The 27845-nt window shown below is 36.6% G+C and overlaps 1 protein-coding gene across 2 annotated transcripts in view; it reads left to right on the forward strand.

Annotated features, from left to right (window-relative positions):
* Positions 1-27845, forward strand: part of LOC306859084 (PRKC apoptosis WT1 regulator protein-like) — a 68378-nt gene that overhangs the window by 20896 nt on the left and 19637 nt on the right. For both annotated transcript variants that reach the window (XM_079399903.1, XM_079399902.1), the window contains exons 3-4: positions 20524-20652; positions 27055-27083. In XM_079399903.1, coding sequence (XP_079256029.1) covers positions 20524-20652; positions 27055-27083 — 158 coding nt within the window. The remainder of the gene's footprint in view (positions 1-20523; positions 20653-27054; positions 27084-27845) is intronic.

A 27845-nucleotide genomic window follows, 5' to 3' on the forward strand; every position in this document is an offset into this window, starting at 1 on the left:
CTGCCTTTTGTGAATGTTCTTGTGTGATTTAAAAAAAAATATATAAATGTGTGAATGGTTGTTTTAGAAGGTAAAGTTATGATGAACGAATCTGTAAGTTTGTGGGCATGTTTCGGTTATTATTGTAAGGTCTTCTTAAGCCTTTTTGCTGTCTGTAACATTCTTTCATGCTGCGGGAGAGCAGTGCTGTGGAATGCATTAATCACTGACGTCTAATTCTCTCTCTCCCTCTCTTTGTCTCTCTGTCTAAAGCAATGTGCTCCAACCTGACCCGGACTGTTTAGGCTGTTTGACTGCCTGTAGAGAGTGAGGGTTTGTGTGGAAAATGTGGCGGTGTTAAACACACAGAAGAGAGGAATATTGTGACACTCTTTAATCCCGGTACATCTTTTACTCTGTGATCCAACAATAGGTGTTATTTGTATTGAATTACACTCTAATCAAGATGGGCGTTCCACTCTTTAACACACACACACTTGGGGAAATCGCATCTGAATTATACAAGACCATTTTTGGTCATTTTAAATAGGGATGCTAATGATTAATCAGTTTTTAATTGTGAAAGCTTGTCAGTTTAAGAAGAATCAGCACACTTGTTCATATTATACAATCACACAAGCTGTGGCAACATAGGCACACCCTTAATTTCATTTTTTGTCTTTGCATATTGAGGTGTTAGAGCATTTCTTTATAATTAACAGTTGCATGCCTGCAGACACAGTGCTAGTGTGGTAAAGTAAATGGCAAGCACTGTGATTTTTCTGTCAGTCTCTTTCTCATCACAGGCGGCAATCATGTCTGTGCTCGCCGGGGAAACGTGCAGGTACACTGACCTCTCTCTGTGACTGTGTGTGCAGTAAGTGCACATTAAATTTATTAAAACTGACAGTGAAGACATTTGTTACCAATGTTGGTCCCACTTTATATTAAGTGGCCTTAACTACTATGTATTTACATTTAAATTAATCATTTGGTACAGTGCACTTATTGTGTACATATTGTGTACACATGTTTTTACATTGTACTTGTATTCTAAAAAATACCTGCATGTAGTTACATCTGTAATTAATTTCTGTTATTACATTTATAATTACACTGTTGACTCATCCCTTACACCTTTACCCACCCTTAACCACCTTAGGGTACAAATACCACCAAACCTGACCCTAACCTTACCCATATCCCACTTCAATAGCAGCAAAAATGTTTTGCAATACAATATATCCACAATAAGTACATTGTACTTATTTTATGATGTAAGTACATAGTAGTTAAGGCCACTTAATATAAAGTGGGACCCAAATGTAAATGACCCAAATACACTAATAAATGGAGCCCTAGTAACCTTAAGAGACTTCTTTAAAAATATTTAAAAAAATCCTGCCCATCCCCAATCTTTTAAATGTAAGTGTATACACTACCTGCTACTGTTTTTGGTGTAATTTGATTTCAAAGTAGAAATAATATTTTTTTTAATTTTCATGTATCCGTTATAACTACATTTAGTCATGCTTTTATCCAAACGACTTACAAATGAGGACAATAGAAGCAATCAAAAACGAACAAAGGAGCAATAATGTGGAAATGCTGTGATGCGTCTCAGTTAGTCGAATGCAGTACTCATAGCATAGCAAGGTTTTTTTATAATAAATAAAAATAATAGAAAAAATAATAATAGCAAAAGAAGGAACGCTAGAGAACGCTAGTGTTAAAATGTACAAATAATTCATTTAGAGCAGGGGTGACAAACCCTGTTCCTGGCGATCGACTGTCCTGCAAAGTTTAGCTCTAACTCGAATCAAACACATCTGCCTTTTAATTTTCACGTGATTCTGAAGACCTTAATTAGTTGCTTCAGGTGTGTTTGATTAGAGTTGGAGCTAAACTTTGCAGGACCGTCGATCTCCAGGAACAGGGTTGGGCACCCCTGATTTAGGGTATGTGTAGTATTTTTACCATTGGTAAAGATACTAAACAGCCTAAATACATTAAAATACAGTTGGCTGGATTTATTAAAAGGAAATAGAAGTACTTGCTTTTTCGAAATACGTATACTTCAATTATTGTTAACAATATGCAACCTCCACATGATTTGAATCTTGCGTTTTGCTGTATTTTAAATTTGCTCTATTCAATTAATTAATTATTGATTTTAATATCAACCAAACCATCCCTTATTTCAAAAGAATATTTTATAAAAAATGTCCTTCCTCATACCAGGAGTCTGTCTGTCACAAAGATTATGCATTGTGTATATACAAAATAGGAGAGGCTTCCTTTGTAAAAGCGTTTACGGACATCTTAATTATAATACAGACTACAGAGGAGAAAACACACTCTGTTTTTCTGTTGGTTTGTCACTTATCTTTCAAACACACATTTTTCGCCTTTATTTGGACAAAACCCTTATGCTCAAGTGCTTATTAAAGTCATTGTTTTCTGTGCTGTCCGTTTAAGAACAAAAAAAGACACTTCAATTTGTCTTTTTTGTTTGTCTTTCATAGACCGTTCTCGGTAGTCTTTGTCTTTTGCTGGAAGAATTGAATGAATATTGATGATACTTAATATATATTTGATTGTCACTTGGAATTGGAAGCTCTGAAAGTTGTCATTGAATTCTTTTGGCAGTTGTTTCTGGTGATATGTTTGCTAGTGAAGCAATTTCAATTATTTATGTCCTTGTATAAGGAGACACACATTTGTTGTTTGAACGACTGGTTTGACATGTACTTGTTCCAAAGATTGAGCTGCAATAATGGTTTCCCCCCTAGATGTATATTACATAGATGAGATTGAAAAGACAATTAAGTTACGATTTGAACAGTTTCTGTTCAAACAGCAAAATATAACTATATTTTGACATTGTGAAGACATTGTGGGTGGTGCTGCTTGCATGTGAAAAACTCGCCATCACATTGCTGCTGTTCTAGCGGCATTGCTATGTGGTAGGGGTGTGACATTAACAAAAAATTATATCTAACTCTTTTTTTTGGATTTTTCGATAATGGCAGTTAAACAACATTTTGTCAAGTGAGTTTTTGTTCGGGTAGTGGTTAAAGCATATCATGTGACACTAAAACCAACAGTAGGTGGCAAAATGTACCTGTCTTAATGAGATTCATTTAATCATTCGCTCAAATTATTTTTTCAAAACGGCTGATTCATTTAGAAAGGAAGCAAGTGACTGTCTTTATGAATGGATTGTTGAATCATTGACTCAAGATTTGTTCAACTGAACACTGCAGTGTTGCTCTGAGATGCACAAATGTTCAGATTTTTTTTTTTACGACAACGAAACAAAAAAAAAAAAACACACTATTGTGTCTAAAATGTAACCCACTCAATATTTACTTGTTTGTTAATCAGTATCACATTCGTACTTGAAATTTGGGAAATCATTAGTCTTGTTTGTTTGATATTGCTCAACTAGGGATGGCCGATATATCGCATCTGGTTGCATGCGCATCTCGTCAGTAAAGCCGGTTCCTTGATTAGTACTAAATCTCCATCACCTGTTTTCAAATGGAGCGGCATTTAATACACGGAGCCGTAGTTCAGTGACAAGCTACGCAATATCGCTTTCATTATTGCAGATATATCGCCTTCGACAATGAACGCAAATTGCGTAGCTTGTCAGTGAACTACGGCTCCGTGTATTAAATGCCGCTCCATTTGAAAACAGGTGATGGAGATTTAGCGCTAATATATCGCATGCGATATATCGCCCATCCCTATGCTCAACAGTATCATATTTTATACCCATATATAACTCATACAGGGTTATTTTCTTTTTTTTATTTAGATTTTTTTTTTTCAGTTTTAATTATAGGGGTATTATAATAGGCTTCATCATGCAGTGAATGCTTTTGGACTGTCAAGATGTGTTTAAGCAAATTTAGTTTTGGAGGGCTGAAATTATTGAGTGAAACATTTAATTAGTGCTTCTCGTGTTTTGAATGTGCCAGTGTCTATTTCGTCCACACAACGTACACAAACTACAACATGTACAACTGGTTTAATAAGCCCTAAACATACTGAGTTCAGTTACCTAGTACCTTAAATTTGGTAATTTAGTTTTTTGGCTGAAAGGAAACTTTAAGGTTTTGGTGTTTAATTGAAAGAATTATATTTGGTGCATCACTACTTGCTAGGTGGTTAGTTTCTGATTCAAGCCAAAAAATCAAATCCCCAAATCTCTATTATCTTCTCAACCTCTCTTTTTTTCTTGTTTTTCATCTGACAGATGAAAATTGTAAGCCCAGTTGTTTAAAAAAAGTAATGGCACAACTCTTCTCAACACACCAAATGATTTGTCATTCGTATCTGTAGCACAGATGAGTGAGACAAGTTAAAAGCTTAAAGTGAATTAGTGTTGAACTAGAAGTGTTCATAACACTAACCCCAAGAATGAGTATAAGTAAACATTCTAGCAAACGGCAGCAAATTGCTGTTAAACATGATTTAGGCAATGTAGTTTGTATGTTTTTGAAATGACATCTTTCTAAAAATTCACAATGAACAAAAGGTCAAAGTGATTACCACAGACATATAGAACAAATAATCCTTTAGTCATCTTGCATTTTTTGGTTTGTTTACTGCAGTGAGTAAGAGGATGGTGTAATTCAGTAATTGTTTCAGTTTGTCTAGGTTTGTTTACTGCTTTTTTTGAGGATATGTTTGACCTGAGGCTACAAGTGGCCATTTAATTGCGCAAAACAGTATTTCGAATTTTTTTTCTTTTCTTTTAATGGATGAAAAAGAAGGATCACACAATAGGACAGAATTGCAGTCGTGCTGAATGAATTTGAAGGCTTATATTCTGCTCATTGATTTGCTTTGCTCTGAAAATAAATTTGTTTTTGGTCCTCTCTTTGAAAAATCGTTCAATCTAATGTTGATTCTTATAGACAAAAGAGAGAAGCTTTATCAAAAAGACAAATGGAACAACGAATCTCGGTGGTACAGAGAAACTCATCTGTTGTTGGCTCTTGTGTTTAGACCGCGCTCATGGCGCCAGATTGAAGCATTTTAGAAATCTCCACTGGTATAATTAAAAGAGATTCACCATTGAGCACATCAAGGATTTTTCATGCCTCACTTATGCACCGCACCTCATGTCGGAATATTGTCTTTGTTTTGATTCCAAACATATGCTCAGAGAGTCACATCGCTCTCCCAGCAGAAGTCGAGCAGCCAAACCAGTGAAAGAAAGTTACGCAATATTCATAAACGTTTGTGGTGGCGACAGCCTTGCTGCGAGGTCACGGTCTCCTCACTTCACCCCGCACTGTGTTTACCCATCATCCTCCTCTTCTTCTGCCGCCCCACTCGATGGGTGGTGACTCACAGACTGTGTTTTTTCAGAGCCGTATCACGGCTGACAGCGTGCTTATGTTTCACGAGACAACCCACACCTGGTTTCAAAAGCTTTCAATATTGTATTTCCCAGGAATTAACAGTTTAATTCTTGTTTTTCATAACCAGATATGCAACTTATTGGATTTGCATTCTCTAATATTGTACTTTGAAGACACAGTACAAGTTTAAACAGGGTTAGGATGTCTTGTGATTTACAGACAGTTTTGCAGAAAGAGAAAAACTGTTGCACTCATCAGCCCGCCAGAGACTGGTGATTTCAATAAAGACGGGCATCCAATTTACTTTGTCACTGAAATTATTTGGGATTCTGTTATTAATTATGCCTATTTATTCGCCCCATTCCGACTATTTATGTCTGCACATGTGTGCAAACCTCACAGAGTGAGTGAAGGGACCGTTTAAAGCTTTGATCTGTGCTTTAAAGCGTCACTGCAAGAGGATTCTGCCGCACTGAATTCTCTAGCTGTAAGCAAATAGGTTTAAAGCCATCAAATGGTTTTTAATATCTGCAGAGTAATGTGAATTTAATTAGGCTCTGTTATTCTCTAACAAGCTGAAGAGATTAACCAGTTTTGAACATTGTTTCCCTTTTAAACGCTAATCGGTTTCTTAGCTACCTGCTCGTCTGCCTCCAGTATTGAACCCTGTTTTACACATGTATTCGGGCAATGAAGAGAGGCTGCATGGCGTAAATCAAAGCACTCTCTGCCTCTTGATTTGCCACTTATCATTTCATCTCTTTGAGGCTGTTATATTGTGCGCCTGTGGATTGAAGGAGAGCTCTTTTGGCTCATTACGTCTCTCAGTGGGGCTACCATGTAAGGTCCGCCGAGGACCCAGCTGCCTTGGAACAGCATTCTGAGTCCCCTCTCGTTTGTTTTGATTTCCAACTTAACTATTATACCAAGCCCACTTAGTAGGTAACAAGTACTGGAGTACTAGTAAACGGACAAAACAAGTTCACAGCCAGTTTAAAGATTCTAGTTGCATCTGTTTTTATGTTTGTTGTGTTTGGACCTCAGGTTGAACATCTTTCTCTGATTGTGTTTTTTTTTTTCTTCAGTTGCCCCGTGAAGGTTACGTAATCTCTACCTACACAGATCCATACTTCTGTTGTGCTACATGTCTGGAAGCAACACATCTATAGCGCACAGTGGTTTTCTCAACCGTATTTCCCATGTGTCCAAGATTAAGATTGATTTGAGTGTTAACAGGACAGTTGGGCAAAGTTACAGCTGCATCTAATGCAGAAAAAGCATGTCAAACTCTTGAAACAAAGTTTCTTTTTCTGTCAATTGCAATTTGACATCTTCAGTTTACAAAATCGTTAGTTAGTCACCCTACTGAGAGCTAGATTCATGAATGTTTCATTGCACTGAGAAAGTAGGACACATTCACAATGTACTAGAAAACTAAAATATCCTCTCTGCTTTTTGCTTTTGTCAGTAGGTGTTTGGCTATTACTGCAGAATGTTTTTTTTTGCTCAGCGGTTCTGGCTCAGTTTGGAAACCCTCTGATTATCATCTCTCCATCACATTACACAAATGTCTTGTAGAAATCAGCAACGCTAATTTGCTTCCCAGAGATAAATTGTCTGGATATTGTGTTCCTGTGAGGTCTGAGGGTGGTTTTTGCTGTATTTCTCATTTCTGCGTTTCAGTTTTGAGCTCTGTGAGAGGTCAGTGACGTTTCATAGCCGCATGGACCATTTCGGAGCGACTTGCCAGCGGTTCTGCAATAACAGGCCTCAAAACCCCAAAACACAAATGCTCACATTGGCGTTCCCCCAGCCCCACCGCCATAGGCTGATGTCTGCAGCGATACTGTGTTCTCATCGGCAGAGCGGTCGTGGACTACGCAGTTTGGCTGCTCTCCTCAGCCCATCGTCGTCCCAGAAAGTGGTTGTCTCCTCACCACACACATGTAATCTCTCCAGCAAACTATAATTTCTGGTGGCTAGGGGAGGAAACGTGATATATTTTTGTAGCGTCTGCTGCTTCTCTTTCCTAACCAGTCCACAACAAGCACATAAAGAGAGTGGTTCCCTCAGAATGGGAAGCTCTCAGTGTTGGTGATGTTACATGTGACCCTCTGCTTCCCGAAGGAGCTTTATGTCACCGTGCTGCCCTTGGGCCTGTAATCCATCAAATCCCAAAGTGGGACTGAGTTCTGCGATATTCTCCTTTCATTAGCTAGCTGGAAGGAATTTGAGGCTTTGGGTCACTTCTTAAATAAATAAACACATCTTTGAGTTTAAGAAGCTAATCTGGCCTTTTGGTTTGAAAGGTCTTTGTTGTCTCTCTGCTTTATGTTCCTGGATTCTCAGCTTCTGTTATTCTTCAGATTCTGGAAGTACAGAGGAAATGAAAGGAGAAATGGTGAGCTGGATGTGTAAGTGGGCTTTGTTATTGTAGGGACTGTCAATCACAGTGACAGGGTCTCAACAATGGCAGTACTGTGCACAGACAGATTTTTGAGCTTTTTTGAAGATACATGACCAAAAGCACATCTAAATAATTGCACTCAAAGAAATAAATACTTTTGAAAAATATATTAACAACAGTACAGCTCAGCAATATCTAATAATAAATAAATAAATTGTCTATAACAATAATTAGAGAATATTTTGCTTGCCAGTTGGTCATATTAATGTTTTTTAAAATAACATAATATTAAAAAAGTGATATTTTGAATATGAGACTAGAACCCCAAGTAAACGGCTCTGGATTTGTTTGGATTATTTTATATTCAAAGCAGTTTAACAAACAAGAAGTTGATATTAATGGACAGTTGTCAACATTGTCTGTTTTTGCTCTGTTGAATAATATTCATGCTTTTGTGATATTACTTGACTGTATTTATAAATACTAATAGATAATATCCAGGTTTCCTCTTTTTTCATGATTTTGCGATCAAAATGATTGATTTTGTGATAATTTCCAGAAATTTGCGCAGTTTTTTTTTTTTTAATAAAATGTAATAATATTGATTATTAATAATTATTTAATTTACAATTTTAATATATTTTTTAATAATATTATGTATTATGTTAGATGCACAATAGTCATACATGACAAAGAACAAACAAAATGCTTAAGTTTGTTTATTTTGAAAAGTGAGTGACGTGTTAAGAAACAAATGACTATAGGACAAATAACTACAACAAAGATATAGATTCAAACAGTGCTTTTTATTTTTGCTGCTGCTATGGATTATATTAATATTGATGATACTACAGTAGATGCATGGATTCAATACTGGCACAAGTGAACAAACCGTTTGGGGGAGAGGGGACTGAATTGAGTTGTCTTTTGTGGTTTAATAACTCTTTTTATTGCTATCAAGCATGTCATGCATTTTATTTTGTCATTAATCCATGTTTCTTAATCTAATAGATAATATCGTTAATCGTTCTAACATGTTAATATCTTTAAACTACTGCCCACAGTAAGCTGTGTGGATATAGGCCACATATCTAGATATAAATCTCTGTCAATTTGACACTTATCATCATACCACCCAGCTATAACTTTTAAATAACTTTTGCTTACTTCATTTTACTTGCGTCCAGCATTCGTCTATCTCACACATCGTTAACTGCTTGCGTTTGATTCCACAGACAGGTCCATATGTCGCAGATGTTTGCTCCTCCTGAGATGCTAATCAAGTATTTCAGAATAGTAGAATTTGTCATCTGTGATTTATTATAAGGACTATAGAACAGGAAATTGTTCCAATGACCTTGATTAAAGAAGAATAAGGTTTCTGTTTATTGGCTCATTCTGAATAGGTTTTTTTTGAAAATCAAAAGTGGAATCTGTGTCTTTCAGTTCAGAAACGTAAAAGGCACTTGAGGTAAATCAAAGTTTAATTTAATGTTTTTGATCTTAAGAAAAAACCAAGAACACTGGAAATCATTTATCCTGGGGTTTTGAGTTACATAACAAAATTTGATTGCAGCCTTCTGTTGATCAGGAGTAATGAAATGCTCTGTACTGGAATAGATTAACGTCATACTTCAGAGCAGGATGTCTCAGTTTGTTGCCAGAGGAATGTGTCTGCTGCTTTAACACCTAGTCTGCCCAGTTAGAAGGTGGTTTATGCTCTGAAATATGCTTTTGAATTGTACAGCCCTCCCCAGGACATAGAAGGAAGGGTGACCAAAGAGGTGCCTCCAATTCTCGGTGCATCAAAATTAATCTACTTTAAAATGGTGCCGCTACAAAAAATTTTTTTCTTTTTTTTTCTTTTCAAACCTCTCACTACAACATTTTTGAGACAATCTATATAGAATTTGTCAAATATCCCATGAATCCTTTGTAAGCGTGAGAGTGTTGTATATGTGCAGCATTTTTTGGTGTCAGATGTGAGTTGTGTAGTGGTAAAATGGGCATTGTAAGGCTGAAAGCCGGACACTCTAACTCAACATTACGGCTGCTCTCAGTGCGAGGTATCCATTCATTCTCACGGAGTAACCGACCACAGCATCGCAGGGTTTCTGTGACTCTTTTGATAGCTCTATGAAACCCGAATAGTCCCAGCACTGAGCTTCTCTGAATACACCCGCGTTCCAGAGCCAAGAAACCCAGCATCAGAGGCCAAGAAACCTGCGAGCGCTTGACAAAGGAACCGGGCCTGAATGCGATTGGCTCCAGGAATGGATGGCTCTTTCGGTGAGATAAACCCAATCAAAGAAAGCGTGAACAGATGGTGTTCTCTTCCTTAAGCGTCGTAAGGTATTACTGGCTTGGGTGTCCCTGCCAAGACATCTCTACCTCATTGTTGGGCCTTTGTCATCGGGAGCCACTACTGCCACAATGACCTACTGTTCTGCTTGATGGGTTGGGATTTTCTCTGGATTTCGGGAGAGCGGTAAAGCCAAGACTAAGAACACAGCAAGCAACTCGGCAGGCTCAATGAGACACACGTGTGTTTGCCATCAGTGTTATTGTGTAGCTTGATGTGCATTTAGCAGGGTGGGTCAGGTTGACATTAGATCCCATTTAGGAAGTGTCTGAAAACTTGCTGCCTTGCTGGGCAGTCAGTCAGTGACTAAGTGGGCAGTGTTTTATGTATGACGGTACCTGCTAAGGAGGTTTTAGACTTTGGTTTGTAAGGGACTTTGATTTGAAACAAGTTTAAATGAGCTTTGGGCACTACTGTTCAAAAGTTTTAAATAATTAACACATAATCATTTTAAATAATCAAAAAATACTTTTTTCTGCAGTTATGCATTAAATTGATCAAATGTGACTGTACATATATGATGATACAAAACGTTTCTGCTCTTATGAACTTTAATCAAAGAATCAGAAAAAAGTTTTTATTTATTTTTATCTTTATCATGATAGTAAAAAAAAATGCTTCTTGAGCAACAAATCAGCCGTTCACACCAAGGACAATAAAGATATAGTTCTAAAAATCGTTGTCAGTATTAAATAATTTAGCAGAGTCCACACCACAGCTATAATGATAAAGGCACGGAGAAACAATTTTGTTGGAACCCCTTTCAGAACGATTTTTTCAGCTGATGAACAAGAAAAACATTGACACCCAATCAGAATCCATCCTGCTATAACGAGCTCGAGAATTTAAAGTGGCAGATGAGCGTGCGCTGAGAATAAATGGACGATATCGCTTGCTGGTGTGGACGCTAATATAGTTATCTTTATAGTTATAATTTATAAACACTCGTGTACTGTATGTATTCAAAATGTATAGGCAATATATTTGGTTACACCGCATGACATTTTTAAGGTCTTTAAAAACAAAAGAAATAAACATACAAAAAAAACATTTAAAATTGTATCAATGTTTTTCAAAACCATATGAAACCCACATAAATGCAAAGAGAGAGAAGTGCTAGTTGCTTCACAGAGGAAGCTCTTCTAGCTCTCAGTAGCCCATTAAATCTTAGTGTTATATGTTCACCCATCCGATCCACCCACCCATCCACTTACCAGGTCACAGTTGGACAATGAGTCAGCAGTTCTCTAAACCTGCTGAGTGTCAGGCTCATTAGACTCCAACAAAAAAGAAAAGAACAAACCAAGTGAAGAAATAGGAAAAGATTTCCAAAAAAGGGAGGGGAGGGAAAATAAGTGAAAGAATGTGGAGGACAAGAGGGGGGTAGATGACTCGCTGCTAGTGTGCGCTCTGCCCTCTCGCCGCAGTGTGGTCTGGTCTCTGAGCATGACTGAAGTGTGTGCTTATGGAGGAAGAACATGCCGCTGTGCTCAGTGTGAAGCAGAACTTCTGGCAGCTACTGAAACCAGAAGAGCATGCCTGTTCAGAACTAAAGAACCACAAATGAAGAGCTTGAAACCATAGCACAGTGACAAAGCAGTATTTGACATCTAAGTGGTTAAAAGATGATGATAGATCTTGGTGATTGACTAAACAGCAGTTGTGCTTCCTGCTGCTAGCATAAACCCTGCACAGCTTGTCCACGATTAGCATTCATGTTCGTTTGTTCATATTCTACACTAAGAATTATTACTATATCTTTGGAATTATTTCAGAATGATTGTTTTCAGTCGATGATGGATAAAACATTGACAGCCAATCAGAATCCACCCAACTTTAAAAAGTGCGAGCATGTGAAGCGGCAGGCGACTAAACTGCGGCGTGTTGGTGAGGACGCCCGTATATTTATCTTTATAGTTATTGTTCTTGGAGTGAACAGGTCATTATGCTGATAGTGGTAAAATAAAAGATTATAGTAAAATAGTATTGGGCAATATGCTTTATTGTCATATCATCCTATTGCCAGCCTGTGAGATCGCCGATACACAATATTATCTCGCAAATGTATTTAATAATTTATTTACTTGGTTTTTTTTTTTTTATAATTATTGATATTCACTTGTCCAGAGAATTTTTCTGAACTGGTTTGGTTCAGATTGGGCAAAAAACCTAGGACTAGTTCTCAAAAGTAGGTTTTGGACACAAAAACCGTACCTCGCAGCGCAAATCTGATTTTTTTTAGACTTTTGACCGCCTTGACCCAAGGATTCCAAAAAATGTTTTGAGTCTACGACAAGGGGCTATGAGCGATTTCGCATTTTTGTTCGCTGTAGCGCCCCCCATAGGCCGATTGGGACTCTCTAGGCCTTAAGGTTTGTTCTGCACGATCAGTTTTAGGGAAGAATAATAATAATAAAAATCCTAAGTTACAATAGGGTTTCAGCACTTCGTGCTTGAACCCCTTATAATAACAATTGTCTTGCTATCGTCAGAGGCATCAGCCACAGGCGATATCTGACTATCGTCGATACATGATACTGTCGTCCATCAGCACAACCCTATTGTAAAACCCCTATCAACACTCTCATTGCAGTTTTTAACTATTTTACATATTGACAAATTTGTGGCTAATTCATAAAAATTTTATGGCGTCTTTTTTGCATTTTTCTTGAAAGGACAGTGGAGATATGAAGAAATTGAGTGGTAGAGAGACAGGGGGATGGGATCGGGAAAGGTCCAACTCGGGACACTCAAAGCACAACTGTAGCATTCCCAAAATTAATTTCCACGAGGCTATCGGCGCCAATTCAAATTCATACGAATTAGTACGCTTTCATACAATCCCCACTGAATGGTTAGGTTTAGTGGTAGTGTTTGGGGTGGACCTTCTTGTTTACTTTTTTTTTTTTTTTTCTAAAAATAATACATTCTTGTACAGATCAAAATATCTGAACTCATACAAAATCGCCACCTCATAAAATTGTTACATTTTCTCATGAAATCGGGTTGTCTTTAGCACCATTCTACCTTTTGTCCTAGCTTTTGAGGGGGCCTCTCATACTGCTTTAAGTCACATATTTGGGAGACTGGACGCTGTTGACGCCATTTTTCTGTTTTTTTAGTGACTGAACACTTACCTCCCTAGTCAAATATAGGTGAGAATAAACAGTGAAGTCGGTAATGGGAAACAGTCTCACTGTGTTTACCAATGCATCAGAATAACTTGTGTCTGGATGAATGTTGAGAGATAACCAGCCTCATCTGGTCAGTAGCCCCTTCAAGGGTTATTTAACACCAAATGCCCCCTTTTAGTCCTCGAGGAGGAACGAAGAACCGGCTGATTAAGAATGAACTCTGCTTGACTATAACCCTTAAACCTGTTGTAGAAGGATGCTGTAGGGAATTTTCAAGGATATTTATGGCTTCCTGTGGTCGTGAAGACTCCTGCTTCATAATACCAAGCATTTAGGCTGTGTTTGTTCAAGCAGCTGTTTATCCTTGATCGTAAACAAATGTGATATGTAGTTGTTAACACTGTCACAGCAGTTCATAGCCCACCGTGGCATATTCTGTTACTTGTCTCAAGTTCACTTCAGAGCCCTGGTTGTTTCTTCATCCATATAATGTGCATCTTCTACATGACAAATATAGGAAAACATCAAGCAGCCATTAGGCGTGAGGAATTGGAGGCATGTAATTAGCCAATTCTCCATATGACTGGAAAATTACAGAGTGGAGCTTGTGATCAGCAAATTTCATGCATTCATAATATTTTGCACTATTTTTATTGAGTGCTGCAAAGCAGTTTTGACTTGTCAATCGTCTCTGTAGAGTCACAAAGAATATAAGACGTCAAGTGCTGATGTTAAAAAGATGTTAAAGACAAGAACTAAAGTCATCATTGACTTAAGCTGCTGTTTTCCGTATAATAAAAGTGGATAGAGACCAGGGACAATTGTGGTCACCATTGGCTTTCATTTTGTGCAAAAGAGCAGCTTTGTTTTCCTATAGCAGGATCATTTTTGGATGAACTAATTCTTAAAAGAATATTGTGTTTATAAATCAAAGGAAACTTAAAAATAAGCTTTTGTGTGAGTCACACCATGCTCTGTATCAGATTGTACAAATGATGGGATGTTTCTCCAGTGAGTTTAACATGCTAGATGTTTTTCATTAAAAAGTTGAGCCGTAGTGATAAAATCAGATTACTTATTGTCTGCTTTTGAGGGACTTAGTAGAATTTAGCCTACCACAGCCATGCAAAGTTCTGGAGCTAGAGAGTCTTGAAATTCAATTCAGGCTTTCAAATAATTGCATCAGTCTGTGGATGGCTGTTGAATAAAATGCCCACTCTTTGACCAACCACACGGGCAGCAGAGAGAAATGTAACCTTGAGATAATGATTTTTTTGTTGTTGTTTTTATGCAGCCAATATCACCTCAATGAATGCCTAATGCCAAGACTAATAACAACAATACTTTTGAAATAAATCACCACTACTTTTATGGCAAAAATATTCCTATATATCAACTACTGTCAGAGCTTTCTATAGTCAACAGACTTCAAATTTTAATATTTGGAAGTCCTGATTATGAGATGCCACCTGTATCTACTAATTTTTCCTTAATTGTTTAAAGGGTTAGTTCACCCAAGAATTTAAATTGTCCTCATGTACTCCTTTCTTCTTTGGAACATAAAAAGATATTTTATAAATGTTTTGAATTTAATGGGATCAAAAACAACACTTGATTTGAACCCCTTTTGATTTTCATGGTATGGGCATAAAAAAATCATACAGGTTTGAAACAACATTTTTGGTCAAATTCATGGGTTCATTAATGTTCATAGAGTTAACGTACTGGAACTGTATACGAAATGTGTGATTTAATGACATATAGTAAACGTAGAGGTGGCTGGACCGAGCTGAATTCGGAAATAACTTTATGGCTGCAAATCTGCACACAATTCTCTCATAAGCAAGATTTATAGAACAACCAGGAAAGGCCTCAGTGGTTTGCTGGAAGTATGTTGTTTCAGAAAGAAGGCTACCATTTTAGGAGAGACGGTGCAAAGCTGTGAATGCTTTCTAAGCTCTCACAAACATTCCTTCAAAACCTCATAATACACCCTGTGGACCGTCGTGGTTACACTAAAAGCAACTCTCTTGGAACGTTTGAAAACAGCCCGCCGGCTCTCTCAGACCTGGCACGGACCAAGCAGTGGATTAAGTCTGATGTCCTGACTTTGTCCTCCTCCTGTTGTTTTTATTATTTTTATGTCTGACTGATGGAGTCGATCCTGCTGTGTCTGTTATCAAATGTGGGTCTGGGTTATGCATGCTTGAATCGCTGTTGGGGATATGTAGATTGACAGTGTTTACTCTCTCTGAGATTATACTGTGGTTTGGCCACACGCAAGTCATGAGGTGAAGGTTTGTCTTTGTGGTGACTTTTTTAAACAAAATGTCTTTGCAGAAACTGATGGAGAACGAGGACTTTGGCAGCTTTTAAAATATTCTTACCAAACTACCTCTAATAGAAACTGTTCACTCTGAGAACCTTAAAGGAATAGTTCTGCCAATATGACTCTGTGTGACTTCAGTTTGTATGTTTACGCTGCTCTTTTTGAAACTCATTCATGAAACAAGCGATTTCTATGTAAAGCATAAATTCATAATTCAGTTCATACATCAATTGTCCAAGTGAATGTAATGCAAAAATATGTGTGAAGTGTTTGCGTACGATTTGTTCTGTTCGTTTCATTGATAAGGCAATTGGACACTGTAAATCTCTCAAAAGGATGATAAAGCTACCAGAAAAGTCCATATGGCTTATCAGGTTTTTTCTTCTCTGAAGCCATTCAAATACATTTGTGTGAGAAACAGGCCAAAAAGAGAGGGATTGGAGAACAAATGATGACATAATCTTTATTATTGGATGGACCACACTTGTTTAAATTTACTAGCAATTACAGAGTATAAATAGTATAAAAAAATATTTTTTCTTGAAAGTATGTCCCAAAGTGTATTTCTTTGCTCGCCAGTGTTTTATTTTTTTTAAAGTTGCTAGCGACCGCCAGCATTTTTGATCATTTTCATGGCCCCCATAAAATAAACATTTTGTTGTATGAATATCTGAATAAGCCAAAAGAAAGAGCAGAGCCTCTGCTTTTAAACAAACAAACAAAACATATTTTATTATAGCTTCATGCATTCTATTTTTATCAACACTTAAGTATGGGTAGGTTTCATTTAAAAAACAAAACAAAAAAAAAAACGAAAATTGCGTTTTTGTCAAAGTCTATGTCCATATCAGAGTAAGATCGATGATCAAAACCTAGATGGAGTTGATCACTTCCATCAACACTCCCAAAGCTTGCACGGTCCTAAAACACTTCCTGGATTGTCATTTCATTCTGTAACCTTAGGCAGTTTTGATTTATATAATGATTAATGTTTGATGATCGTACACCAGTGAAAACACAGAAAGCTGGAAGTTTCTGTCAGTGGCGGGAAAATATTGTCTCATAAATGACGGAAAATTGGTGGGGAAAGTTAAATTAAATTTAAATGTTTATCTGCATTTAGTTGCCTTGTTGCTGTATAAACAGACTTATCTGGCAGCTCCAAAACTGATTTTGGACTCCTCTAACAGCATAACAGTCTAATAATGTACAACAAAAGGGAGAGAACTTTGTTGATAACCAAGCAAATATTTATTCACCATATTAATTTCTTACTTGAGATTAAGGGAAAAATAGCAAAAAAAAACCCTACATTTATACACAAACTGAGTGGCAGGTGCAACTTTCAGACTCCATTGACCTTCATCTCAACTCTCACAGAATTGCCTGTGGAAGTGGGATTCATAGGCAGTGGAATATGCATCTGTGCTGCCTTCAAAAACAATCTTATGATGGTATCTCGGTAGACAGGATGTGACACGATCATTGGATTCAGATGTGCATTGTTGCCTTCCTACCTCCATATCCTCCCTGCCAGTGGCAGCATTTTTCAGTTTTTGGGAGCATCCTGAATTAATATGTTAAAGTCTCACCTATATAGTGCACTGCAAACTGTAGCAAAAGTCCCCAGTCTAAATCTTCACCCCCTTTCTCTGTTTTGAAATGAAATGAAAAAATACGACTAATTTCTTTGGGGAACAGAAAACGGGCAATGACATGTTTTTTGTGTGTATAAGGGTAAAAATTTGGAGAGCTGAGCTGACCATGACCGCTGGGCTTTCAGAAAATGGTTTATGATTAAATTTAATAACCAGAGAATGCCTTCCTCCGATCCTGCCAGCCGGTTGTGTGTGCGTACAAAACTTTGAGCACTCAAGGTGGCTGTAAATGTGTTCACCAGGTGAGGTTAATCTCTTGTCCAGTGTAGGATAGAGATACGCAAGGCTGCCATCATAAATCTCATTCAAATACTTGCACAACATTTCTTTCTGCCTCAATAGGCAGCGTTTTAAGGCATTGTGGGCATGCTTAAAATTTTTATAATCTTTTATAACAAATTAATCATTTTTTTCAGCAAGTATTAAACTGATCAAAAGTGACAGTAAAAACATTTTGAATGTTACAAAAGATTTAATTTATTTCAAATAAATGCAACTTTTATTCCTCAAAGAATCCTGAAAAGCAACATCATACATTTTCTTGAGCACCAAATCATCATGTTAGAATGATTTCTGAAGGATCATGTGACACTGAAAACTGGACCAATGGTTTATGACAGTTCAGCTTTGCATAAATTACATTTAAAAATATTAAAACAGAAAACAGCCTTTTTAAATTGTTACAGTATTTAACAATATTGCATCTTTGTTTATTAGACTATTGCATTGTTAGCTTAGCTGTATTGCAATCAGCTGTGAGTCGAAACGAAGAGTTCATAGTGCGGCAGCTCAGGTTGGAATGTAGTCATATGGCGCTTTCAAGGAAATACCAATATCATGTCACACATGTTTGCGTTGTATTAATGCAAAAGGAAATATTAATACTCAGAACCGTGTTTGACACATGAACCAAAAGTGTCTCCACAGTCCTCCAAATTTGATTCTAATGTGTGCGCTTATGAAATAAAATGGCTTTTAGCTGTGCCCAGAATAATCTTGGGATTCTGGGTTAAGTCATTAAGTCACTCCAGGAGACTGTGGGTTTGTGATGATTAAAGGACAGTTGACTGCATCACACGCACACTCGCACACACACTTTTCACCTTCCATGAGTGTAATGCATCATCCTAATGAACCTGTGTAGCCAGGGCATGCAGTACTTGATTAATCCACAGTCATTAAATCCAGTCTGCTGAGGACATCAGGAGGGAAGAGCATCCAGAGCCCCTCAACTCAAAGTCTCCATTAATCTACTGCATAACTGGCCTGAGTACAACACCGGTCAAAACACCAAGAGCTTTGGAAATTTGTTCCCATACTTTTACTAGCATTCAAAAATGAAATAATTATTAAAAATGGATGAAATAATAATAAATAAATAGGCAAGTTATAAAAATAGCTCTGTTTCTGGATACTGAATACTGATAGCCAATACTGTGTTCCAGCCAAGATAAAATACACAAGATTGAGTCATCATTATTTTTAGATAGTTTTCCCAGTAGAAAGATATTGTACATTTTACATATGTATAGTTTCCAAAGCTTAATCATATTTTTTTTAATTAATAAATATTTCAGAAAATTATTAATTAATTAATAAATATAGGCTGCAAATCTGTAGTATAAAACATAAAAAAAGTGAAGAAATATTTTTATAAGTAAAGCACATTCTCGTATGCTTTCATCTCTTGAGAAACTATGAATGTAAAAGATAAATTTGAGGGAATATGCCATATGCATAAAGCTTCAGGTAGTTCAGCTTTGACTGTTGGAAAACAACAACAAAAACAGAGTTAAAAGTTAAGACGGTCGGATAGACTGCAGTTTTGAGGCAGACATGTTGCACATTCCCTCTTCCAGGAAAGGGGTATTAACATGATATATCGTGAATATTTATTTCTCCACTGGCCGGACACAAAATTTCCACCCGCACATGCATTCCTAATAAAGCTGAATTTTTTTATTTTTTAAAATAAAGCCCCTTTCCCTCACTGCAAACACAAAGAAGTTAAAGGTGTGATCATCTAACTTGTCTTTTCTTTATTTTTCCGATGTTTCTTGTTTTAATTTATATATTTTTTCCATATTTAATATATTTATGTAATTTCATTTTAAATTACCTCATTTAGATTTTTTTTTACTTTTTTGTATTAATCTTAATTACCTTTTTCTGACCCTTAGAGTTAAGAAGTAAATTGTTTGCTGCAATGTCTGTATGCAAATATCTAGATAGACTTTTTGTAATCATCAGACACATTGGTTTTTGTTGTTTTATTTCTCCTGATATGACCCCTTTAAATGTGTCTTTCCACACCTGTGTGATGATAAAACTCCATAAACTGGCATAGAAGTTTCAAGCCAGTCTCTAAGCAGATTATGTTTAACCACATTCAATATTAATGGGTCTGTTTTTAACTGTTTTTTAAAAGGTCACTTAGTGCGAGCATGTCTCTCTCTATATATTTGTACAATAATGGCTTCCTTTGAAAGTGTCTTAATAGTCATTTACTGGTGTGACAATAATTTGCCCTCAAGTTTATAAGCTGTCTTAATTGACATAAATGATTGTCATTAGGCAGGGGAATGTCTGATTTTGGCTAACGGGCAGCGGAGTGCAGAAGTGACCTCTTTAAGGCTGCAGCGGGGGCTGATGAAGCATGTTTACTGATCCCTGGGGAGGGGGAAAGTGTGTATGTGTGTCTAAGTCGTAGTTTATACATTCATTTGGGTATGCTGATGCCTATGAGAGGGTTTAGAATTTGGCCCGTCCCCAGGAAGTGTTGATAAAACCGGTTGGCTGGAAAGCTTGTGTAAATTATTACATTCCAGTTTAGCCTTGTAAGGCTATTTTTACCTTCCCAGCCCTGTTCTGAACTCCACCTTCACTGAACAGGAAAGACTGGTTTACGTGCAGCCAGAAAACCGGTTTCTCTTTGGAAATTTCATCAGATAGGGTGATGGGCGTTATCATTCATAATTAACTCAAACTGTTGGTATTCTCCAAATTGTCATGTGTATTGGACTGTGTTTAATGTTATCTGTTTTAAGACATGTAAAAAGATCTGTTCCCAGTGTGTACTGGGACATTCCACTTCCCAAAAATCCCCTAGACTCATACCACAGAGGTTGTTCGGTAGCACACTTCCTGTGTCTGTTTGTGTCTGTGTGTGTGTGTGTGTAGAGAACACAATTAGACTCTCTCGTCATGTGAAAATAATCCACAAATCCCAAACAATCTGAACAAACTAAACTGACCGAGCCTGAAATTTCTCTGCAGAGCTTGGATGAGCTTGATGACGATGATGGAGAAGAGAAGGAGAAGAAGATGGAAGAAAGTGTTACGCAGCACAACACGGTTCAGAACGAGGCAATGACCCCTGACCCCGGAGCAGCCTACTCGATACAGGTGAGAGAGTGTTTGTTATAGTCATTTCAAGGATAATCCTGCCTCTAGAGGGTGTAGAGTGCAGTCACTGGTCGGCCTTACAGAGGCAGTGTTGACCAAAGAAACAAACACAATCAAGTGACAAACAGAAAGCAGGGCAGTCGACGTTCATACTGCATCAAGCCACAAAACATACTACGATAAGAACTCTTGACACTAGACATGATGTTTTGTCTTTTATTTACCTTGTGTTATCACCTGTCTAGAGAGGAAATAAGAAAAGAGAAATAAAAGACCATAGTAATTGTGTAAAATACTTCCCTTATTGCTTTTCAAGTGTTAAATTTATATATATATATATATATATATATATATATATATATATATATATATATATATATATATATATATATATATATATATATATATATATATATAAAAAAAACTATTTCTGACCCCAATATATAAATATCAAAATTTAAGAAAAAAGTGTATACATACATACATACATACACATATATATATATATATATATATATACTTTTTTTTTCTTAAATTTTGATATATATATATATATATATATATATATATATATATATATATATATATATATATATATATATATATATATATATATATATATATATATATATTGGGGTCAGAAATAGTTTTTTTTTTTTTTTAATAAAGAAGTTAATACTTTTAGAGAGAATACTTTTATTCAGAAAGGTTGCAATAAATTAAGTGTCAGGAAAGACTTTCTATTAATCAAAGAAACCTGAAAAAAATTGTATCATGGTTTCCCCAAAACAAAATTAAGCAGCACAAATGTTTTCAGCATTGATGATGATAATAATTATTTATTGAGCACCAAATCAGCATTTTAGAATGATTTCTGAATGATCATGTGAAAAATTCAGCTTTGCCACCACAATAATTATTAGTTTTAAAATACATTAAAATAGGAAATAATTTTTAAATTATAATATTTCACATTACTGTTTTATGTATTTTTGATCAAATAAATGCTGTATTGGTGAGCATAAGTGATAACTCCAGACTACTTTAGAACTGTAGTGCTTATATTTTGATTCTGTAGACAAAATGTATGACAGCTTTTTATGAATAGTTTATTATTTTTCAGGCATATACTCACCCTCATATTGTTCCAAATCTGTATGGCTAAACACAAAATTAGAGGTTTTGAAGAATGTTCACGCCTCTCTTTTTTTATACAATGCATCTATATAGCGATAAGGGGCTGATCAAAGTCAAGCAAGTAGAACTTCCAAATCTTCTGATGTCGAATGATAGCTTTGAATGAGGAACAGGCCAAACTTAATTATTCACTAAAAATCTTGCCTGCATTTGTCATCTTTAGGGGCTCACTGAAGGATGAGGATGGCTAAATGTCAATGTGCCATGAGTAGAGCTCTGGGAACATGATTACGTATTTTTTTGAATGATGCATCGTTTTGTTATATCTAATTTCCTCCTGTTGGGTGGTTGATTCCATGTAGCCTCAGGATGCCGAATGCATAAAGGATGCGATATCCGACAGTGTAATCACATTGACATTGTGTGACTGCATGTCATCTTGTATTACTTTTCCCTGGAATGGATCGCTACTGTATTATTCTGTGAGAATTTCAAACCTATTATTGCAAAATATGAAAGGACTTTTAGTGAGCAATTGTTTGCAACTAAAGGCATGGTGAAAAGTGCTTCTCTGAAAAGCTATTGAAATGTGCTTCAGTAAGATTGATAATTATGTTTAAATAGAGAAACCTATTACTGGCTGAGCCTTGAGAATGTGAGTGGTTACATGTGTTTCTGTTGATCCTGGTCATGTTCAGCAGTCTATGCCAACCCACAGTACTCCAGATGTTGGCCTCTGTTGTATCGGACTCTGTTCACATTGTATGTAGGATATTACACAACGTTTGGTTCTGGTCCTTTCATTGGCCAAGAGGGATGTACAGTATATGCAATAATCAGAGCTGGGTAGTATCTGATTACATGTAATCAGATTCCAAAAATCATGTGCTCAAAATTAGAGTATATTAATTTTATAGTTCTCATAATCAGATTACAGTTACTTTTTATGGATTACATGATATCACTCATAATGAATAATTCATAATGCATTTTTTTTTTACTCTTTCTCTTCTAATTTAATTTAAATTTGTGTCTTAACATTTAGCTTTGACTATAATATTGAATGGTAATGTAGCTACATGCTTCTGAATTTGTGTGGGGAAAAAACCTTTTAAGCGATTAGACCATGTGTGAAACAAATATTTATGCAAGTTACTAAACACTGTTGATGTATAGCTGTAAAACTCTGTGTTCATCACATCCAGTGACCTTCAGTAACTGTTGGTTCTTACATTAAGACCAGTTTGGGAAACCCTGCTCTAATGTAATGTTTAATGCATTTTATGATATTGATATATCAAGAAAATAAGAAAAAGAAAAGGAATAAAGGTTTCTTATAAGAAAAAGGAATATATTTTCTATCTTTTTGCTTTTTTATACATCAATATGGTAAGTTTAAAACAAGTTAGATGCAAGTAATCTAAAAAGTAGTCAGAATACATTACCTAAAACTACAGTTTTCATCATGTATCAAGTAATGAACTACAATTTGTAAGTAATCTACCCAGCTCTGTATACAATATATACTCTGACTCTAACACAAATCAAATCGCTGCACTGACAAGCCTTGATTTATTTATCAAACTGATGGCAAAGAAATTTTTTTTAAATAAAAAGTCAAAGTACGCACATCCAAAGATTCTTAGTCAGGTGCAAGATCAAAGAACACAACAAATCATGCAAAAAGGATCTGCAAACCGTTGTTCTCCCTTTATTTTGACCAATTTTTTTACAATATGGTAACATGGTGTTAGGGTACATGTGATTCAGATACTAGAAAACATCCATTACACATTATTCCTTTTCGTTAATGTCAACATATTGTGCTGCAGTGATTATGTAGTTTTGTTTGCCAAACCAGAAGTTAGCATCACCTTGTTTTTTTCTGACAAAAAGCTGTGACCCACAAAATGTTATGAATGTTACGTTTGGCTCATCACGATAATTTTCACAACTGAACAGAACTTTTATGAATTTTGAAGCCTAAATGCAATAACTAGAAGTAGGCCTAAAGCTAAACATAGGCTTTAAACAAACTACACCAGTCAAATGACTTGAACTTCACCACCATTAAGCTTCTGACAGCTCTTTCGATATTTAGCCTTTTTTAAAAACCTTTTCCCTGAAAGTTTGAGTTAGAATCCTTTGCAAGAGCATGATTATGAACACAATGGGGCTGTAAAAGTGGATTAGTGAATAGACGAGTTTACCTGTTTGGCATGATGATGATTAATGTCCCAGACAATCTCTGTAGTCCCATTTAGCTGTTTGTTAGCAACTAACTTTTTCAAGAGAAGTAAAAAAAATGACAAAAAAAGGTATGTTAACCACAGACCTTATTTCCGGCATTTCAAACCCATTCAAAAAACCCTTTTGACTGTCAATTGTCAAGTCTTCACAACTTTTGTGTAAATTTCCTCATTTTGTCGTCATCTCCCATTATATTTAGTAACTGAACATAAAAACCTAATACAAAAACTTGCACTTTCTGTTTCTTGCATGTATCTTATTCAAAAATCAAGTACATTACACTGGTTTCAGAGTGGTCCCTCATATTACAAGAGATGACAAATCACAAATGTAACATTATGTCCCCATTTTTTCTAGATATCACGTTTGAAGCAGGTGGCAGATTTACGCATTCTTGTCAGACACGTGAGCGTAGAGTGCCTCAAAAATTTGCTACTGCATTTATCAATTACTTGGAATGGCTTTTGTGGAATTCCACGCCATATTTCTCTGACCTCCCACTAGACGTGGTCATAATCTACGAGCTTTCTACAATATTAATATGATACCTGACAGCGCTCAGGTTCACTGATTACAGGGTTGGATGCACATGATGTGTCTCAGGATATTCACCATAAAGTCTGTTCAAGGCTGCTGGTAATTTAGGGATGCAGTAAATTAAAAGATCATAGCTTTATGAGTATTATTCCTAGATATTTTTATGCTTGGAAAAGCATTTCCCTTCTGGTGCTGTGTGTGTGTGTGTGTGTTGTTTTGCTGCTTCTCTCTTTAATGAAGTCCTGATCAGCTCAAGGCCTCCATCTGCTTCTGCTTAAGCTGCGCTTTACCTTTCTTCTCTTCTGCCATACAAGGAAAACACACTCTGATACCGGAGAACTGCAAGAACTCACAGAACCATACAGAACATTCCATGGGATCATCTCGCTCCAGTGTGGTGCCAATGCAGCAGTGCATCCCTGGAAAATTCAACTCCATCTGTGCTCTGTGCAGTGCCTCAAAAACCTATTGAGCTGCCTAACTAGACATCAGAAATCAATGGACACTGCTTCCTAGGTATCGTAGGTGCATTTAAACATGCAAAAGAAATTGCAAAAAGGTGTCTTGGTGCGAAGCTCAGTAAGGTTTGAGACATAGGTCTTGCTTGTCAGTAGGGTGTATTTATTTATAACATTTTGGTCCGAACATCTGCACTAGGGTTTGAGAGACAGCCTTTGCGTGACAATATTGGGTTAATTCTGAACCAAAGTGTTCATGCTCATTTGCATTTTTTTATTAGCACTTCTCGTGTGAAGACGTTAGATGCGCTGGGAGGGATTTCCCATGCGTCACCACGCTATAAGAGCGATGAGATGGTGGCAGTGTAATTTTCACCTGACAAAGGCGCCTGTTAGAAATGTTATGGAGCAAAGCAGAATTTGCATAGTGCAATTAGATGCAGTTTCCTTTAAAACGCCGTGGAACGTTTTTTTGCTGGGTAAGCTCGAGGATTTCAGCGTTCGTGTTTAACCTTACGAGGCCTATGTGGGTAAATATGAATTGTGTACGGGCACAGGCTGCGTCGCTAGTCTCTGGAAGGATTTGAATGTTTATCGCATAAAGCAGGAAAGATTTAGGGCACATGAGCACAGCTTCAGAATGCCAGAGCAGGCCTGTGCTGGACTTTATTAGACTGGCTTTCTGAGATCCTGAGACCCTACCTTTTTAAATTGGCTGTCAAAATCACAAAGCCCGTCATTGCAAACAGCTATGAATTCCTTTTTAAGCAATGTGCAATTTATCAGGAGAGAACTGGGCTGAATACAATGAATATATTTGCTTTCTCCATTTCAGTTTCCCTGCCTCCCTCATATCTCTTTCTCTCATACACTTTTTGCTCCGTTTCTTTGCTCTCTCTTGTCATCTGTGATAACAAAAATGCCTAATTTTTTTAAGGTTAAGGGTTCCAGCTATACAAACAATTGTTATACTGAGTAATTTAGCACTCTGTATCACCAAATTTCCATTGGGTTCTGCATGTTCATAAGGACACATAAGCATTCAAGCATTCACAAGCCATTTTGCTTCTGTAATTTCTGAGTGAAAGTATAATGAGGAAAGATGTAGGATGGGACTTGATATTGATGATTAGCTCATGAAACATGTTAATTATATTGCAGATTATTAAAACCAGGGGATAGAAACAAAGGCAGGGAAGTTTTTATTTAATGAAAGATAATGAAGACAAACACAATTTTGTATAGGTTTAACATGCAGTGATAAATCCTTCACAATAAGACCAGAAACAGATTGTAAGAACACATTTTTGGATAGATTCTCAGGGTACAGTATAGCATTGTTCAAAGATTTTTTGTAATGTGATATGTTGAAACCTGCACAGGTTATTTTGCTTGAACATTTAATTTCTCAAAATCAGACCAAGAACTACCAGATAAATGCAAGGACATTAAAAAAGGATTTTGCCTCTGAAATATGTTTTTATGATGGTTGAAACTTTATACGCTCCCCTAGAGCTTTGTGTATAAAGAGATGATGATATTGTGGTGGTGGTGTGGAATTAGATTGCCAATATTTTGAGAGGCTTTGAGGCAATAAAAAAAGAAGAAAAACATGAACCTAAACATTATGAATAGCCAAACTTTGTGTTCCTGGAACATATGGGTCTGAACGTGTTTTGTATGACAGTTGGATAGATATCAGCCTTTAGTGAGAGTTTGAGAATGATAACCATAACCTGTAGGCCGTCACAGTGATGGAACTTGTTTCTTTGAAGCAAACACAACTGTAAGGTTCAGTTCTGTTTGAGTTATAGTGCCTGGATTTATTGTTTTTTAATTTTTTTTGTCTGGTTTAGCTTTGGTACCTCAGAAAGGGGCGTATGAATGGAGTGAGTCATACCGTTCAAAGGCCAACAGAAACTATTGGGAGGCTGTTGCGTGTGTCTGTATATAGGTCTGTCTGTTTGTCCATTAAACCAAGAGGTTATTCTCATTTGTATGCCTCTGTTTTATTTTTCAGGACACTCCGAGATCCAGAAGTCATAAGAGGTGAGTCTGACTGAATCTAATATCTGTCAAAGGGTAAATTTTGTCTTCTCTGCACTGCGTAGAGTGAGATTGGAGGGATTAAACCGTTTTAGCTGTTGACCGTAACTCTGGATCATTCGCTCATCTGGTGGCTTCTGTCAGATGTAAAAAGTATTCTCCTGGTTTGAAAATTTGCCTTAGCAAAACTGCTGAAAAAGAAGCGTCTTGTCAGAAGAAAGGGATGCAAAGCCTGTGAAACGACAGCATGGCTTAACTGGACTCATTTTCAGAGCCACTGCAAGAACGCCAGTTGCTTTCATTCTCTCAGTTGGCAGCAAAGTCAAGCCTGAATTTGTTTCCACTTGAATGATACAAGAGGACTGTTTGTATCAAGCTGAGCAGACAAAATTAAGAAAAAAGTTCTAGGAAGTTGAAACTTAAAACTCACTCCAAAACCAAACACTGAGTGACTTTGACAAAGAAATATCCAGCATGACCCTGATTCTTAAAATGCACAAGTAATTAATTCAACTGTAAAGGAGAAATTTCAAAGTAAATCTGAGGTAAATAGTGGTATTATCAGTATTTAAACGGATAGTTCACCCAAAAGTGAAAATTCTGTCATTAATTACTCACCCTCATGTCGTTCCAAACCGTAAGGCCTTCGTTTATCTTCGGAACACAAATTAAGACATTTTTATAAAATCTCAGAGTTTTCTGACCCTGCATAAACCACAAGGGAAATAACGTTCAAGGCCCAAAAACGTAGTAAGGACCTCGTTA

Source organism: Barbus barbus (genome assembly GCF_936440315.1).
Source record: "Barbus barbus genome assembly, chromosome: 39".
Lineage (NCBI taxonomy): Eukaryota > Metazoa > Chordata > Actinopteri > Cypriniformes > Cyprinidae > Barbus > Barbus barbus.